Below are 17,328 nucleotides of genomic sequence, written 5' to 3'. Positions count from 1 at the left end.
CTAACATTATTTAGCATTTGCTAGACATTATACAGTAGGTGTATATTCATAATTATATATTTAATGTAAGTAGACATGAAATCATAATTGACTGTAGTGCATATAAAGCACCGACAAGCTACTGGTGGCTGAAAACACAATCATAGCGGGATGAATGAGTGCCGAATTTCCGGGCATTCCTTCCTCCTTCGCTCCTTTTTTTTATTATGAATTTATTTTATTCATAATACAAAATATCCTCCCTTGCCCTGAAAGTGTATACTCGTCAGACGTCATCAGAAGTGTCCACTTAATTTGAGGGCTGAGGGGATAGGGCGTCTTTTGTGTTTGGACTGCAAACCTACACAAAATACAGCCATTATTAAGTGTTTCTAAAATCCCCTATGGGAAAAATGAATTGGGGGGGGGGGGACAATTGGAACCATTTCCGTGTTTGGGAGCTAGGTTTTATGACAACTACTGGGGGCTCTATGAAGGGAGTGATGCTGCTGCCATCAGTGCACCCTCATCTCTTTCTACATCCAGCTTATTTGTTTAGGCATGTTGATGACTTTGCAAAGTTGCAACTTGGGATAAACAACACACGTCCTCCTCCTACACCTTATGTTGAAATCTAACCCTAAACATGTTGAAATCCAACATGCTCTGAATGTATTAACACTCAAGGTCTTGTGAACACAGAAGAATGGTCTTGTTCATACTAAATTACTTGCTAATGATATTCTAGAACAGTGGTACGGCAATAATTAAACTCTATTAATCATTTATAAGGAGCGAGATAAAGAAGGGTCTTGTACTTCAGGAATGTATAATGATGTCCCAAATGGCAGCCTATTCCCTAGTGCACTACTCCAACCTGGGCATATGGGGTCGGTTGAGAGAACCTTTGGGTTACATTTGTATGAGGAGACACTCAGGGGTCTAACTAAGGAGAACAGCACCCCCCTGTGGGGAAAGTTGAGCTCAGTGCAGGAAAACCACTATGAATGTGCTGTTTATTTTAAATAGTTACCCCACCCTGTGGTCACTTAAATATTAGAATGATCATACTTCAAAATAGTTGTATAGGGTCACCCATGTATATTCTCTAACCCAGGGCTCTCCAACCCTAATCTAGCACACCTGACTAATAATTAGCTGGTTGATAAACTGAACCAGGTTAGTTATAACTGACGTTGGAGCGAAAACCTACAGAAGGGTCTCTCCCCAGGAACAGGGTTGGTGAGCAAAACTGAACTTTTACCAATAATTTCCTTTGACGGAGCTGGCCGTCATGCCATACAGAAGTTAAAAATACAACTGAAAAGTTATCAAAAAATGTATAAATATTTATTAAAAACAGATCAGAGGATAAAACATACAACAAAAAAGGCTACAAAAAGAATAACACTTGAACCTTAAGATACATCGCATGTCTAGCCTCTTAACACATTGTCAAGAACTCCCCAAACTCTTCTCAACCTCCATTTTTAAAGGAGAAACACAATCAGGTGTGGGCAATAACCAATTAGGGGTGTGGCCCACAAACCTGCATACAATTAACTAGACCAGACAATTGACCAACCAAACAAACTGAAGGACATGTAGTTGAAAGATTACGTGGACTTACATGGATAAAAGTATGGAATAATGATAAACCTGGGCCCAGTTCAACAAACGCAGTTCTCACAACACATTTAAAACAGTTAAAGGGGGAAGTAGTATCTTCACTAGGACACAAGCTTCACATTTCCCGACTCAAAAACAAAAGCAACCTCCAAGTGTCACTACTCACAACAACAAAGCCACATCCGTCAATTTGAAGTGGTTCAAATGTCATTGAGAGTAAACAAGGTAAAAATAATGTTATTGTCTTTGTCCCTGTGTAAATGGTTCTTAGGTGACCTAATGTGTGTCCTCCCTGCTCCTTCTGTCCATAGGCCAGAGAGGATATCATCCACATGCTGAAGTCAGAGCGTCCGCGACCCAAAGCCCTGGAGGCCCATTACGGCTCAGCTGCCCCCATCAAACCCCTCCAGGCCCTGCAGAGAGACAGCCTTCTGACCAGCACTACAATGCTTGGGGACAACGTCTATGAGATGCCCATGCAAGAGGTGAGTACCACTATAGACAGTTTGGTCTCATAGACGAGATATAACATAGTAAATGTAAATCTGGGACACTCACATTTGTATTATGTTTGGTATGCTTACATAAGGCAATCTCATTACAGACGATTTTAGCTACTTTGCAACTACTTAGCATGTTAGCCTACCCTTCCTCTAACCTTAACCTAATTCCTAACCTTAACCCATACCCTAGCTATGTTACGTTTACCCCAGAGTCCAGGTTGCTATAGAAGTTAATATCAAAATAAATATAGATGAACTATAAATCGCTATACAGTGTTGATAAAAAGGTAAATGTTTTTAATGACTATACTGGATAGATAAGTGTTTGAATGACTCAGACATGGTGTGTGCTCCAAATGGCACACTCTTCCCTAATAGTGAATTCTTTTTTATCATATGGGCCCAGGTCAAAAATAGTACACTATATAGGGTGCAATTTGGAATGAAAACATGGTGGATGTCATTTGAAAACCTTCTAATATGTTGATCAGTTGGACCGGCTGGAGGACAAGCATCGCGAGACGTACAGGCGTATGCTGGAGCAGCTGCTGCTGGCCGAGAAGTGTCACCGCCGCACGGTTAATGAGCTGGATAGCGAGAAACGCAAACACACAGACTTCATGAACAAGAGTGATGACTTCACCAACCTGCTGGAGCAGGAGAGGGAGAGGTGAGAGAGAGTTGCATGTTCCTTATTCCATGTGTGTAAGTACAGTGGTGTACCGCAGTTTTGCTAACTTTCTGCAATTCTACATATATTGCCATGGTGCAGAGAAATGTACAGTTTTATAGCTTAGCTCATGCTATACATGTTTTGCAATGAGGCTAAGAGAATTTAGAATTTTTAAAGCTAATTTCCTGCAATTCTACACTGCCATGAGAACTTTTGCAGTTTTATAGCTAATCTCATGCTATTCTACACATTTTGCCATAAATCAGAGAAAATGTTCCTGTTTTAAAGCTAATTTCCTGCAACACATATTGCCATGTTTTGCCATGACTATTTTACACATTTTCCTATGGCTTATGGTGTGTTTATATATTTTTGAGGTTTGGGGCCCCCGGAGCTCCTGCCCCCCACCTTGTGGTAGCTGCAGTACGCAAATGAGTAATTACATCATGTTACAATTGGTTGTGTGCCAATCTGTCACTGCACTCTGCAAATCACAAGGCCCGCCCGCATTGCTCTAAAGTGCGACCATTTTGATCTCATATACTCCTGACATTTTATTTTGGTAGCACCAGTGCGACCAGGAAAGAAATCACCCAGATAATATTTGTTCTAATGATGGGCTTCACTGTGCAGTTGTTTCCGAGTGCCCTTGAGAAAAAAACTAGTGCAGATTCATACAATGTCTGTCTACCACTTTGTGTCGCCGGGTTAGCTAAAGGCTTTCCCCTAAAACAAATTAATGTTAACTGCAAAGTAGGCTTACCTGGAAGAATTCTGATTATTTGTATCAATCGGGTGGTGTTTTGTTTTGCAAACTCTGCTATTGCGCATGCAGTACAGAAACACTGCCGGCCAAACACCAGTCTCTTGAGGTGCGCAATTGAAATTTAAAGAGCAACTATACCCTTCAAAATAACATTTTATTTTTTCCCCCAGACCTCAGAAGGTCTCCTGATATGGTTTAAGCATTGTGGTCCTTTTATAACAATGAAAAGGTGATTTTTGAGAGGGAGAACCTGAAAAACAAAACTAGGGAAATTGGGGGGAACAAATCTGAGTGCTGGTGGACCAAAAAGGTAATTCTTTAGGCCCTGTTCATAAGCCATGTCACGGGTCGTTACAAAACCAATCAGGGGCATTTGTTAAAACCTTATCCAGTCATGATACCTCATTAGCTAACTAACAACCAGGTTATTTTACCGGTATACTGTATCGAAACATTTGGGGGCAGAGAAAGAAAAGGAAAGGGATAGCTTCTTTAGAAGACCAAAAATCATAGCAATGAAGGACTGATCTCTTGCATGTCATTGCTCACAACTTGACGCTCTTAAAGAGACAGTGCAGCATTTAATGTAACGCATCTCAATATGTAGTACTTTTACACAATGTAGAAACCTAATATTCCATAAATTACTTTGTAAATTTCATGACAGGTTTTTGTATCAACATTTTTATACAGCGTTATTAGTTTATAGAGCATAACATGCTTCAAAGGTAGCTAGAATTCATATAGATTCAATATGCTAAATCTCATTCCCAAAGCATATGTTCTGGTGCTCCTATATTTTGTTGTGAAAATCAACAACAAGTGGGACACAATCATGAAGTGGAACGATATTTATTGGATATTTCAAACTTTTTTAACAAATCAAAAACTGAAAAATTTGGCGTGCAAAATTATTCAGCCCCCTTAAGTTAATACTTTGTAGCGCCACCTTTTGCTGCGATTACAGCTGTAAGTCGCTTGGGGTATGTCTCTATCAGTTTTGCACATCGAGAGACTGACATATTTTCCCATTCCTCCTTGCAAAACAGCTCGAGCTCAGTGAGGTTGGATGGAGAGCATTTGTGAACAGCAGTTTTCAGTTCTTTCCACAGATTCTCGATTGGATTCAGGTCTGGACTTTGACTTGGCCATTCTAACACCTGGATATGTTTATTTTTGAACCATTCCATTGTAGATTTTGCTTTATGTTTTGGATCATTGTCTTGTTGGAAGACAAATCTCCGTCCCAGTCTCAGGTCTTTTGCAGACTCCATCAGGTTTTCTTCCAGAATGGTCCTGTATTTGGCTCCATCCATCTTCCCATCAATTTTAACCATTTTCCCTTTCCCTGCTGAAGAAAAGCAGGCCCAAACCATGATGCTGCCACCACCATGTTTGACAGTGGGCATGGTGTGTTCAGGGTGATGAGCTGTGTTGCTTTTACGCCAAACATAACGTTTTGCATTGTTGCCAAAAAGTTCAATTTTGGTTTCATCTGACCAGAGCACCTTCTTCCACATGTTTGGTGTGTCTCCCAGGTGGCTTGTGGCAAACTTTAAACAACACTTTTTATGGATATCTTTAAGAAATGGCTTTCTTCTTGCCACTCTTCCATAAAGGCCAGATTTGTGCAATATACGACTGATTCTCCCACCTCAGCTGTAGATCTCTGCAGTTCATCCAGAGTGATCATGGGCCTCTTGGCTGCATCTCTGATCAGTCTTCTCCTTGTATGAGCTGAAAGTTTAGAGGGACGGCCAGGTCTTGGTAGATTTGCAGTGGTCTGATACTCCTTCCATTTCAATATTATCGCTTGCACAGTGCTCCTTGGGATGTTTAAAGCTTGGAAAATATTTTTGTATCCAAATCCGGCTTTAAACTTCTTCACAACAGTATCTCGGACCTGCCTGGTGTGTTCCTTGTTCTTCATTATGCTCTCTGCGCTTTTAACGGACCTCTGAGACTATCACAGTGCAGGTGCATTTATACGGAGACTTGATTACACACAGGTGGATTGTATTTATCATCATTAGTCATTTAGGTCAACATTGGATTATTCAGAGATCCTCACTGAACTTCTGGAGAGAGTTTGCTGCACTGAAAGTAAAGGGGCTGAATAATTTTGCACGCCCAATTTTTCAGTTTGAGTTGTTAAAAAAGTTTGAAATATCCAATAAATGTCGTTCCACTTCATGATTGTGTCCCACTTGTTGTTAATTCTTCACAAAAAAATACAGTTTTATATCTTTATGTTTGAAGCCTGAAATGTGGCAAAAGGTCGCAAAGTTCAAGGGGGCCGAATACTTTCGCAAGGCACTGTATGTAGAAGAGGTACTGACATGAAGTATACATTGCTACAACTATGATTTCCAGTAATATGGCAGTATTACATAGAATATCATTATTTTATGGCATTGCTGTTAAAAAGTTATGACACCCATTTGCCTTCATAGATATAACTGTCACAAGCTGCGATTTACCCATTAAATCATTTTAGCTTCCTTTGATACCAACAGAGTTTGACTATGGCTTTAAAACAAGGATGAAGCAGAGATTGTTTTTTTAAAATCCGATACCAGCAAGATGTTCCCAGGTGGAATTTATGAGGCTCATAACAGAGGTGGTATCCAGATGTCAAATCTAACCTGGCCCCCAGTACAGTGCTTCAGTGGTACCCAATTCCCCATGTAGTGCACTCCTTTCTACCAGGGCCCGTACACCATGGTCAAAAGCATTGCACTATGTAGGCAATAGGGTGCCATTTGGGACGCAGGACTGTCTGACAGTACCTCAAGATCTGCAAGTCAGGACGGAACACTGACATCATCTCTACCCAAGACTAGAGACGGATCCTTATCAGATTACTATCTGATCATCCATGACGATGAATGGTTCCTCACCATCAGAACACTGCTAGCTCACACAGCACTATGCACAGCTAGTTCTACTCCAGGTGTAAAACATTCCCCAATTGAAAGACCTCATGCCTCACTGAACCATTTACCCACAACATGAAAATATTGTAGAGTGTTTTGACAGTGGGTTGCATGCTAATTGATTAGTAGTCTTACGTAAGGAACAGATGGATGTTCCTATTTGCGGAACAAATGTGTGTGTGTGTGTGTGTGTGACCTCGTCCATGAGCGAAAACCTGCCCAGCATTGCCAAATTAATCGCTGTGTATACAAATAATTTCTGTCACTTATAATTGACCTTGTTTTACTTGTGCTAGAATTAATTTGCTGTTCATATGTTGTTAAGGACATTAACATACAAATGTGACCACTGAAGGTATCTGGGCAATTCCATGGTAAATTTAAACAAACCATACAACTCTATACACAATGACTATATTTCCAAAATGTACACTGAACATTTTTACAAAAACAGTGCCTTCAGAAAGTTTTCACACCCCTTGATTTTTTTCTATATTTAGTTACAGCCGGAATATAAATCTGATTACATTTATATTTTGTGTCACTGGCCTATACACAATACTCCATAATGTCAAAATGGAAATATGTTTTTAGACATTTTTATTCAACCCCTTTGTTATGGCGAGCCTAAATAAGTTCAGGAGTAAAGATTTCCTTAAGTCACATGTACTCCGTCTGTGTTCAATAACCGCGTTTAACATGATTTTTGAATGACTACTTCATCTCTGTACCCCACACATACAATTATCTGAAAGTTCCCTTAGTCGAGTAGTGAATTTCAAACACAGATTCAACCACAAAGACCAGGGAGGTTTTCCAATGCCTCTCAAAGAAAGGCACCTATTGGTAGATGGGTAAAAAAAAAAGCAGCCATTGAATATCCCTTTGAGCATGGTGAAGTTATTCATTACACTTTTGATGGTGTATCAATACACCCAGTCACTACAAAGATACAAGCGTCCTTCCTAACTCAGTTACCTTAAAGGAAGGAAACTGCTCAGTTTTCACCATGAGGCCAATGGTGCTTACAGCATTTAATGGCTGTTGACTGTGATAGATGACAACTGAGGATTGATCAACAACGTAGCAGTTAACTATGTCCTGAATTCAAAGCGTCATGTTTGGGGCAAATCCAACACATCACTGAGTACCACTCTTCATTTTTTCAAGCATGGTGGTGGCTGCATCATGTTATGGGTATGCTTGTCATCGGCAAGAACTAGGGAGTTTATGATAAAAATAAACGGAATAGCGCTAAGCACAGGCAAAATCCTAGAGGAAAACCTGGTTGTCTGCTTTCCAACAGATACTGGAAGACAAATTCACATTTAGGCAGGACAATAACCTAAAACACAATTAAGTGATAATGCCTGAGAAGCCAGTGTTTGGAAGCTATTGGCATGGGTGTTGTTGCTCTCTTATTAGGACACTGTTCAGAGGAGCTAGCTAACAACACAGCTAACACAACTTCAAACTGAAGCTGGAAAGACTGCAAACTAGCTGTTTTCAATTGACATTTCTTTCTATATGTCCATAAAAATGATGCCATCTGATTCATGATTTCGACTGGCTGAGAAACGCTGCCTGCCTTTCTGTCACGTCCCGACTCCTGACCCCTACATGTTCATTACTATGGGACAGTTGGAGATCGAATTTGAATATTGAAACAATGTTACAAATGTCGGAGAGACCTACAGCAAGGTTTATACAAAGCTCTGCTGTTAAACTAAATGTTAGTCGAAAAGAAATGTGAGAATGTCTAGATGCTTTTTATAGTGGAGATTATGTTTCGAACTTCCCTGCCTGGGCTGATGAGACAGTGGATTGCGCAGTCAGATGGAACAGAGTAAATAGGCATTTTAACATCATAGATTTAGCCGGTGGTAACTTGTGGAATAGACACCGGCTAGAATGCTCTTTCAACCAATCAGCATTCAGGATTAGGCCAAATATACACGGCAGTTGCTTACCAAGAAGATGTTGAATGTTCCCGAGTGGCCTAGTTACAGTTTTGACTTAAAATAGGCTTGAAAATCTATGGCAAGACTAGCTGTCTAGCAATTATCAACAACCAACTTGGCAGAGCTTTAATAATTATTTTAAGAATGTGAACATTTTGTACAATCCAGGTGTGCAAATCTCTTAGACTTACCCAGAAAGACTCAAAGTTGTAATCGCTGCCAAAGGTGATTCTAACATCTATTGACTCAGGGGTGTGAATACCTATGTATATTAGATATTTCTGTATATCATTTAATATAATTTAGCAAAACATTTTAGAAACATGTTTTCACTTTGTCATTATGGGTTATTGTATGTAGATGGTTGAGGAAAAAATACATTTTGAATCCAGGCTGTAACAACAATGTTGAATAGGTCAAGGGGTATGAATACTTTCTGAAGGCAATGTAGTTGAACAGTACAGATGTAAAGATTTGTACAGAATGATGGTAAAATCTTCCTAAATTTGTGACCACGTTTTCCAAACACTAAATATCTAGTCTGAATTAAGATTAAAAGATGTCTGCAGAAAGGCAGCTGCGTAGGTACTAGCTATTATCAAAGCCAGCTTTACAGAGATATTCAAGTCCGGGCTCTGGCTGGGCCACTCAAGGACATTGAGACTTGTCCTGAAGCCATTTCTGTGTTGCCTTGCCTGTGTGCTTAGGGTCGTTGTCCTGTTGGAAGGTTTTCATCAAGGATCTTTGTACTTTGCTCCATTCATCTTTGCCTCGATCCTGGCTAGTCTCCCAGTCCCTGCCGCTGAAAAACATCCCCACGGCAAGATGCTGCCACCACCATGCTTCACTGTGGGGATGGTGCTAGGTTTCCTCAAGACGTGACACTTGGCATTCAGGCCAAAGAGTTCAATATTGGTTTCATCAGACCAGAGGATCTTTTTTTCTCATGGTATGAGAGTCCTTTAGGTGCCTTTTGGCAAACTCCAAGCGGGCTGTCATGTGCCTTGTACTGAGGAGTGGCTTCCGTCTAGGCACTCTACCATAAAGGCCTGATTGGTGGAGTGCTACAGAGATGGTTGTCCTTCTGGAAGGTTCTCCCATCTCCACAGAGGGTCACTCTGACAGATCTAGAGTCCATCGGGTTCTTTTTCACCTCCCTGACCAAGGTCCTTCTCCCCTGATTGCTCAGTTTGGCTGGGCGGCCAGCTCTAGGACGAGTCTTGGTGGTCCCAAACGTCTTCCATTTAAGAATGATGGAGGACACCGTGTTCTTGGATCTTCAATGCTGCAGACATTTCTTTTTTTGTTCCCTTCCCCAGATCTGTGCCTCGACACAATCCTGTCTCGGAGCTCTACGGACAATTCCTTCAACTTCATTACTTGGTTTTTGCTCTGACATGCACTGTCAACTGTGGTACCTTTTTTTTTTTTTATACAGACAGGTGTGTGTTCCTTTACAAATCATGTCCAATTAATTGAATTCACCACAAGTGGACTCCTAACAAGTTGTAGAAACATCTCAAGATGATCAATGGAAACAGGATGCACCAGATTCTTTTGAGTCTCATAGCAAAGGGTCTGAATACTTATGTAAATACTTTTATTTTATTTTATTTGTAATCAATTTTAATTTCTAAACTTTTTTCGGTGTCATTATGGGGTATTGTGTGTAGATTTTTACATTTTTTTTTGAATAACATTAATTTTAGAATGAGGCTAACAGAAAAAAATGGAGGTTTGAATACTTTCCTATGGCACAGAGAGGGGTCAGATCTTCACTTAAATGCACTAAATACATGTTAATGCCTGTCACTGCCAGAAATACATTTTGAGCACACTGTTTTCTTATCTATGGTATCAGGCTTCTCCTGGTGGATATGACAGACTGCAACATGGTTCAATCTGCATTGTCATTGTTGAGTGCAGCCATGGCTTCAACCAAATTAAATCAGAATGCAGGCAACGTTTTAAAGCACTTGGGCTACAGTCAGCAAAAATCAGATCAACTGATAGTTCCAATCTGTGTGCGATGTCAATTGCTGTGCAACATGCTTTACCAGACTGCTTTATATATATATATATAGACCCAAACAGAATCTACAGGAATTGTTTTCTATTTTCTGCAGAGAATGCTGCTGAAAATCTGTAGAAATCCTTAATTTTATTTGTGTTAACGTAAATTCCAAATTCGCACCTGATAACCTGTTCATCCTCTCCCTGTGCCTCAACATGGGTGGTGCTCTCCCTCTCTCTACTGACTCTCTCTGACCCCTGCCATGACAATCAAATGAAATCAGAATGCAGGCAACAACTGTAGAGATTAGGAATTTAACTGATAGTGCCCTTAACTCAAATTCTCACATGATGACTTGTTTGTTTTTACCCTGCCTCAACACGGGCAGGGCTTTCTCTCTCTCTCCACTGTCTTTGAACCCTGCAATAATCATGAAAAATGTCTGGCCTTAACAATGATGGGGTTAGCTCATTAACATGAATTAAGTTCTGCTTTCATTAGCTAAATTATTGATTTACTGTCTGGCAATATAGCTGGCTAGCTGACTACATAGTACCAGTCTATTATAAATTGTTCCATGTAACTAGCTAGCTATTTAGCCATTCATTTATTTACTTAGTCCTCTGCACTCCCCCCAAAAATCGTATGTCCTGTATTTTTCTCCTCTTTGGCATTGACATCTCTACTAGCTACTTTTTCACAAAGGCTAAAAACTGACTCGCTGAGTGCTGTTCATCTGAAGCTGCAGTTGAAAAGGGGAAGATCCAGATACAGTGATAGCTTACCTAGCTAGCTAATGTTAGTCTAGCTAAATTAGCCAAACTAGCATTAAATCACTCGGTATAAAACTATTTTTATCTCATAACCAATAGTTTGCTAGTTACACAACATAGCAATACATTTATGAAATGTTCATAAACTTGTACTAATTTTCAACATTCAAAACATGTATGCACTCGTGAATATAGATGCCCAGGGCTTGAGAATAACTTTTCATCACCATCCCAGAATCGTCCCGAAGTGCAATTTCAACTATCCCAAACTGAAGATGAACATCCCAAATTAAAATACTTTGTTTATTTTAGTTTTGATTTGCCAACGTGTCTACTCTAGACCCTAGGTCATTCAGTGACTTAAAGGCAAATAAGAGTACTACTGAAATAAATAAATAGGGCTGTCAACGGAGCCAGAAATTCACACATGTGCCTCTAAAAAGGCCAATTTAGAATAACATTCAAATCTATTTTGCATAAATGCACAGGTAACTGACCAAATTTAAAGGAAAACTTGAGGAAATGAGGGATACAAAGTATATTGAAAGCAGGTGTGGTTCCTGAGTTAATTAAGCGATTATGCTAAGGGTCATGTATAAAAAGCTTTCAAACACTTGTAGAATCTATGCCAAGACACTTTGTTTGATGTTTCCTTTATTTTGGCAGTTAGCTGTACAACAATTAAAGTGTAGCCTAGGTGATGTCCACACCAATGCTGATATGAGGAAGGTGCCAGGAAATATAGCCACACTTTCAGGCTTTTAATTACATAATGTAATGTTTGACAAATATAATGTAGGATTATTAACATTAACATTTAATGGCTTAATTCTGAAATGCGAGGCATGGTTAGTTCACAAGAGTGGAAAGGCAGGCCACTGGCCAGTGCGTGTTGCACACATCACCCACCCTGTGATATGAGCAGAGGCAGTCAACATTTTTTAAAACTATTTAACCATAAACTTGATTGGATATAACCTGGAAGTTGTATGCAATTTTATGAAACATGTCTTACCTTGTTTAAGAGTACACTAGCCAAAATCAGACCATAGAAATGTTAAGGGAATTATTAAACCAGCATTTATATCAAGTAAGGCAATTATTAAACCAGCATTTATATCAAGTTCTATTGGTTTTCAAATCAACCTTCTTTCATTGTCCAGCAGCCAAAGAGACAATCCGAATCATATTAGCAAACCATGCTAGTTGTTGCATCTTTAGCACTCCCCTCTTTCTAAAATTCTAACATTTTCAATCTCTCTCACAGGAAACCACTGGCATATGCAGTGTGCTTTCCAGAACAGTGTGTTCCCGCTAATTGCGTTTTGGAACAATGCACACACGGTGTAGCCTACTGCCGTGTGTGCATTACTGCACTTATAACATGAAGAAATAGTTTATCAAAATTATATCTGTTGCATCAGTCTCATTGCTTTAAAATGTATCAGTAAGAACAAACTACGCTAAACAAATTTAAACAACATGCAACAATTTCAAAGACTTTGAGTAACAGTTCATATAAGAATAAGTCCATTTAAATAAATTCATTAGGCCCTAATCTATGGATTTCACATGACTCGTCACAGATACCTTAAAAAATGTAGGGGGTGGATCAGAAAACCAGTCAGTATCTGGTGTGACCACCATTTTTGCTTAATGCAACGCGTCACAGCTCCTTCGCATAGAGTTGATCAGGCTGTTGATCGTGGCCTGTAGAATGTTGTCCGATTCCTTTTCAATAGCTGGATATTGGCGGGAACTGGAAGCCGCTGCCGCAGGAAGAATTTTGGGGGACGTGGGAGCTGAAAATATTTTGGCCCACGCTACAGATGTCTACAGTATCAGTCCACTAATACAGGACCAGTAAAGGCCTTAGTGAACTACTTTGGTTCTTCTTTTTTTTATCACGAGGAAAAGCATTCCTCATGAAGCTGGTTGAGGGAATGCCAAAAGTGTGCAATGTTGTCATCAAGAAAAAGGGTGGCTGGCTTCCGGGTGTGTCAAGAAGCGGTGCGGCTTGGCGGGGTCATGTTTCGGAGGACGCATGGCTCTCGACCTTCCTCTCCCAAGTCCGTATGGGAGTTGCAGCGATGGGACAAGACTAACTCCCAATTGAATATCATGAAATTGGGGAGAAAAACAGGGTAAAAAGTACCAAAAATGAATAAATAAATGCTCGCATCTGCCCAGTACAATTGAATTCTCCAGCATGCCAGTGGCCATCAAAGGTGAGCATTTGCCCACTGAAGTCTGTTACAATGCCAAATTGCAATCAGGTCAAGACCATTATGAGGACAATGAGCACGCAGATGAGCTTCCCTAAGATGGTTTTTGACAGTTTGTGCAGAAAATCTTTTGTTGTGCTAGCCCACAGTTTCATCAGCTATCTGGGTGGCTGGTCTCAGATGATCCCACAGGTGAAGAAGTGGAGGCCCTGGGCTAGCATGGTTACACGTGGTCTGGTTGTGGGGCCCGATGGATGTCCTGCCAAATTCTCTAAAATGACGCTGGTGGTGGCTTATGGTAGAGAAATTAACATTTAAAATTCTGGCAACAGCTCTGGTGGACATTCCTGCAGTCAGCATGACAATTGCACTATATTGTGTGACAAAACGGTACATTTTAAAGTGGCCTTTTATTGTCCCTAGCACCTGTGTTTAGGAGAAATGCTCACTAACAGGGATGTAAACAAATGTGTGGCCAGTTTGAGAGAAATAAGCTTTATGTGCATATGGGGAAACTTCATGGATCTTTTATTTCAGCTCATGAAACATGGGACCAACACTTTACATGTTGCGTTTATATTTCTGCTCAGTGTAATTGGTAGGTCAACCTTCTACTTGCGGACGTGATCTACACTGCCAGACAGTAAATCCTAACTTTAACCATTAGTGGGGAAAAATGCTAAACTGACCCACGATCAGCATCTAAGGGCAATGTCACCCTACTCCTGTTCTCAACCTGAGATTCACTTTGTTTTTCTATGCTGAGGACATGTAGAATGGCTGGTTCAGTGAACTGGTGAATGAATCAAGGCCGATGACCTCAGTCATATTACCTTGTTGAAATAAATGGCCAGTATTAAGCAAGTTGGGAACATCGAGCTGACCATCAACCGTACGTACATTTAGTTAAAGCCTTTAGCTAGGTTTATGTGGATGGAGCTTCTAGCAAATAGAGGTTAGAGTGAGTGTTTAGTGTTGAAAATATGAAATGTTGTAATATTAGATTTGGAGGTTTTATATTCATATTTTGTTTGAGTGGGTCACATTCAGAAACGTGAAATGAGACTTGTGACCTCTGCACAATTCAAATGCATGCCAATTATTATAATCCACCTCCAAATGTAGTCACCTCAAATGCATTACTCATTTGGTTAGTAGATGTCAATCTCAGGTTTTCTAATTTATTTTTTTTACCCCTTTTTCTCCCCAATTTCGTGGTATCCAATTGTTGTAGTAGCTTGTCTCATTGCTACAACTCCCGTACGGGCTCGGGAGAGACGAAGGCTGAATGTCATGCGTCCTCCGATACACAACCCAACCAGCCGTACTGCTTCTTAACACAGCGCGCATCCAACCCAGAAGCCAGCCGCACCAATGTGTCGGAGGCTACACCGTGCACCTGGCAACCTTGGCTAGCGCGCACTGCGCCCGGCCCGCCACAGGAGTCGCTGGTGCGCGATGAGACAAGGAGATCCCTACCGACCAATCCCACCATAACCCGGACGACGCTAGGCCAATTGTGCGTCGCCCCACGGACCTCCCGGTCGCGACAGAGCCTGGGCGCGAACCCAGGGACTCTGATGGCACAGCTGGCGCTGCAGTTCAGCGCCCTTAACCACTGCGCCACCCGGGAGGCCCGTTTTCTAAGTTTTGAAAGGTTTTTAATAAAGTAGCGTTCTACTTTATAAATTTGAGCTTTGTCTGTGTGAGTCTGTAGCAAGCTATATACTTGCATGCTCTTGTGCTCGCTGATGCACAGATTTCCAGTTGCCCCCCCCCCCCCCCGTCACCGATGACCTCCCCCGCTCTGCTTGCAGCACCATGTGATAACACATTCCTCCCAGCTGCAGTCATCTCAGAGATTCCCTGCAGGTGATGTCATAGTGGACAACCCTGAGCACCTGTGATAGGATGCCAGTCAGTCCACAGAGGAGTGAGAGAACTTTGCTACGCCACTTAGATCTTTGTTTGCGTTTCATTCACCATGGTGGAACCTCTCCCGCTCCTTTTCTATGAGGTCTTTCAGTCAGTCGTTCTTCTTACGAGGAAATGGATACTGTATATTTTCTCTGAATTAAAATATATTGATATCACCATATCTGTTAATTAAACTGAAACAAAAAAAATAATGTTCCAGATGAAAAAAGTATTCCATTTAGAGTAGTTATTTTCAAATGTAACTTCCTTTCTGTTTGAAGATTTGTTATAGTGATTGTTATAGTAACTGTAATTGGTATGACATTAGTTCAGTCTCTGCTGTGGGCTTAGCTTGGCCACAGACATGTTGTGTAGGAGGTTTTGGACATTCTTTGCCGTCACTGATAGGCCTCTGTCAACAGTGACTATGAATAGCCCTGACCACCAGGAAACATGCTGGTCACCTGCTAAAGGACTTATTCATAATGCCACGATAATCAGTGAAGTGACACCTGGCTCATATTCTTAACACTATCATCACCACTGAGAATGGGGGGGAATAAAGGGAGTATCTTGTTGCAGAACTATATGTCATATCATAATTGGGCCTATGGGCTCTGGTCAGAAGTAGTGTACTATAAAGAGGAAAAACGTGCCATTAGGAGTGCAAACTTGGTCTCCTCAAGATTATCTGGATACCTTGAAGTATGCCTGTATACTCTTTCCTGAAATGCTGGGGTAGCTAATGGTAAATATTTTTCAGTGGGTCATGCAACCTTTGACTCCTGTATTGCTGTTAATCTGGAGCATTTTCTACTTGACAAGCTGCCAGGCAGATTGTGTGAGGGCCACCCTGGACCATGGGACACATGTTTTATGACCAGTGACGACATCCGTGTGGTATTTGCATGATTCCACTTTAACAAGACCACAAGTGTTGCTCCCAGCCAGGAGTTATGGTCTGTGTCTGGAATGACACCCTAATTCCCTAAATAGTGCACTACTTTTCATCAGGGCCCATAGGGGTGGGTGAGAGCGCTGTTATTTAACATTTAACCCTGCAAATTCATCCTGTTGTGAAAATGTACAAGTCCACTTTTACCTTACCACCTTAGGATCTGGCATCTTAATTATTACAGTTTTATTTTTTTATTTAAACTTTATTTAACCAGGTAGGCCAGTTGAGAACAAGTTCTCATTTACAACTGCGACTGTAATATGGATGTAGCAGTAGCATCCTACAAAGATCGAAATTTGGATTTACTTCTCTTTGCATTCAAGGGGCAGACCATTATGAACTAGTCTGGCACTAGTGTGACATTGTTCACCAAAACAACAACTTTCCCCTTGCATTGTTGCCTTGTTTCTATGGGAACATGGTTGGTTGCAAGATGGACAAGAAACAATTGGGTCAGGCAAGACAACAGTTTGTGTGTTGGAAGTGGAAAGAAGCCCTGCTAACGTAGTATAATTCTATATACATTTACCTTTGGTCTAAAAGGCTGCTGCAAATCTACTGAATCTCACAAATACAATTCCCCTTCTCTGTTGGAGGAGAAAGGGGGAGAAAAGAGAGCAGGGGAACAGGAAAGATAGTGTGAAAAGCCTCCCCCCTGGCTTGAACCCCTCTGTGGCCAAACAAGGGCAGCACCATTCTGTGGAATAAATGGGAGGAGGGATGACATCACCACCAGCTAGTGGAGCGGGGATAATTTTACACAATTCACCTTTCACTGTCCATCGATGACATGTTTGGAATTTGATGGCCATTTCCTCGTGGATTGGGGGCCTTCTCACGACACAGTGAGAGGGAGCAGATGCCTGCCTGAATACAGCTCAGCACTATCTAAAGCATGCTAGGCAAGGACCTAGTTAATCCATCCCGACCAGTACTGGGTGAGTTTGAGCTGTTGAAACTTTAAGAAACAGCGTAGTCTGGCTGTTACAGTATC

General features: G+C 41.0%; 1 protein-coding gene across 11 annotated transcripts in view; it reads left to right on the top strand.

The window, feature by feature from the left end:
- LOC110522090 (filamin-A-interacting protein 1) overlaps positions 1-17,328 on the top strand; it is a 53,857-nt gene that overhangs the window by 16,345 nt on the left and 20,184 nt on the right. For 7 of the 11 annotated variants that reach the window (XM_021600188.3, XM_021600186.3, XM_090232434.1 and 4 more), the window contains 2 exons: positions 1,920-2,093; positions 2,603-2,781. In XM_021600188.3, the coding sequence (XP_021455863.3) occupies positions 1,920-2,093; positions 2,603-2,781 (353 nt within the window). Of the gene's footprint in view, positions 1-1,713; positions 1,834-1,919; positions 2,094-2,602; positions 2,782-16,671; positions 17,273-17,328 lie in introns of those variants that run through there. The other 4 variants (XM_090232437.1, XM_090232436.1, XM_036975639.2 and 1 more) reach the window with 2 other exon arrangements.

This window comes from Oncorhynchus mykiss, chromosome 4 (genome assembly GCF_057628025.1).
Source record: "Oncorhynchus mykiss isolate SJ-2025 chromosome 4, ASM5762802v1, whole genome shotgun sequence".
Classification (NCBI taxonomy): domain Eukaryota; kingdom Metazoa; phylum Chordata; class Actinopteri; order Salmoniformes; family Salmonidae; genus Oncorhynchus; species Oncorhynchus mykiss.
This window is presented reverse-complemented; position numbering and strand designations above follow the sequence as displayed.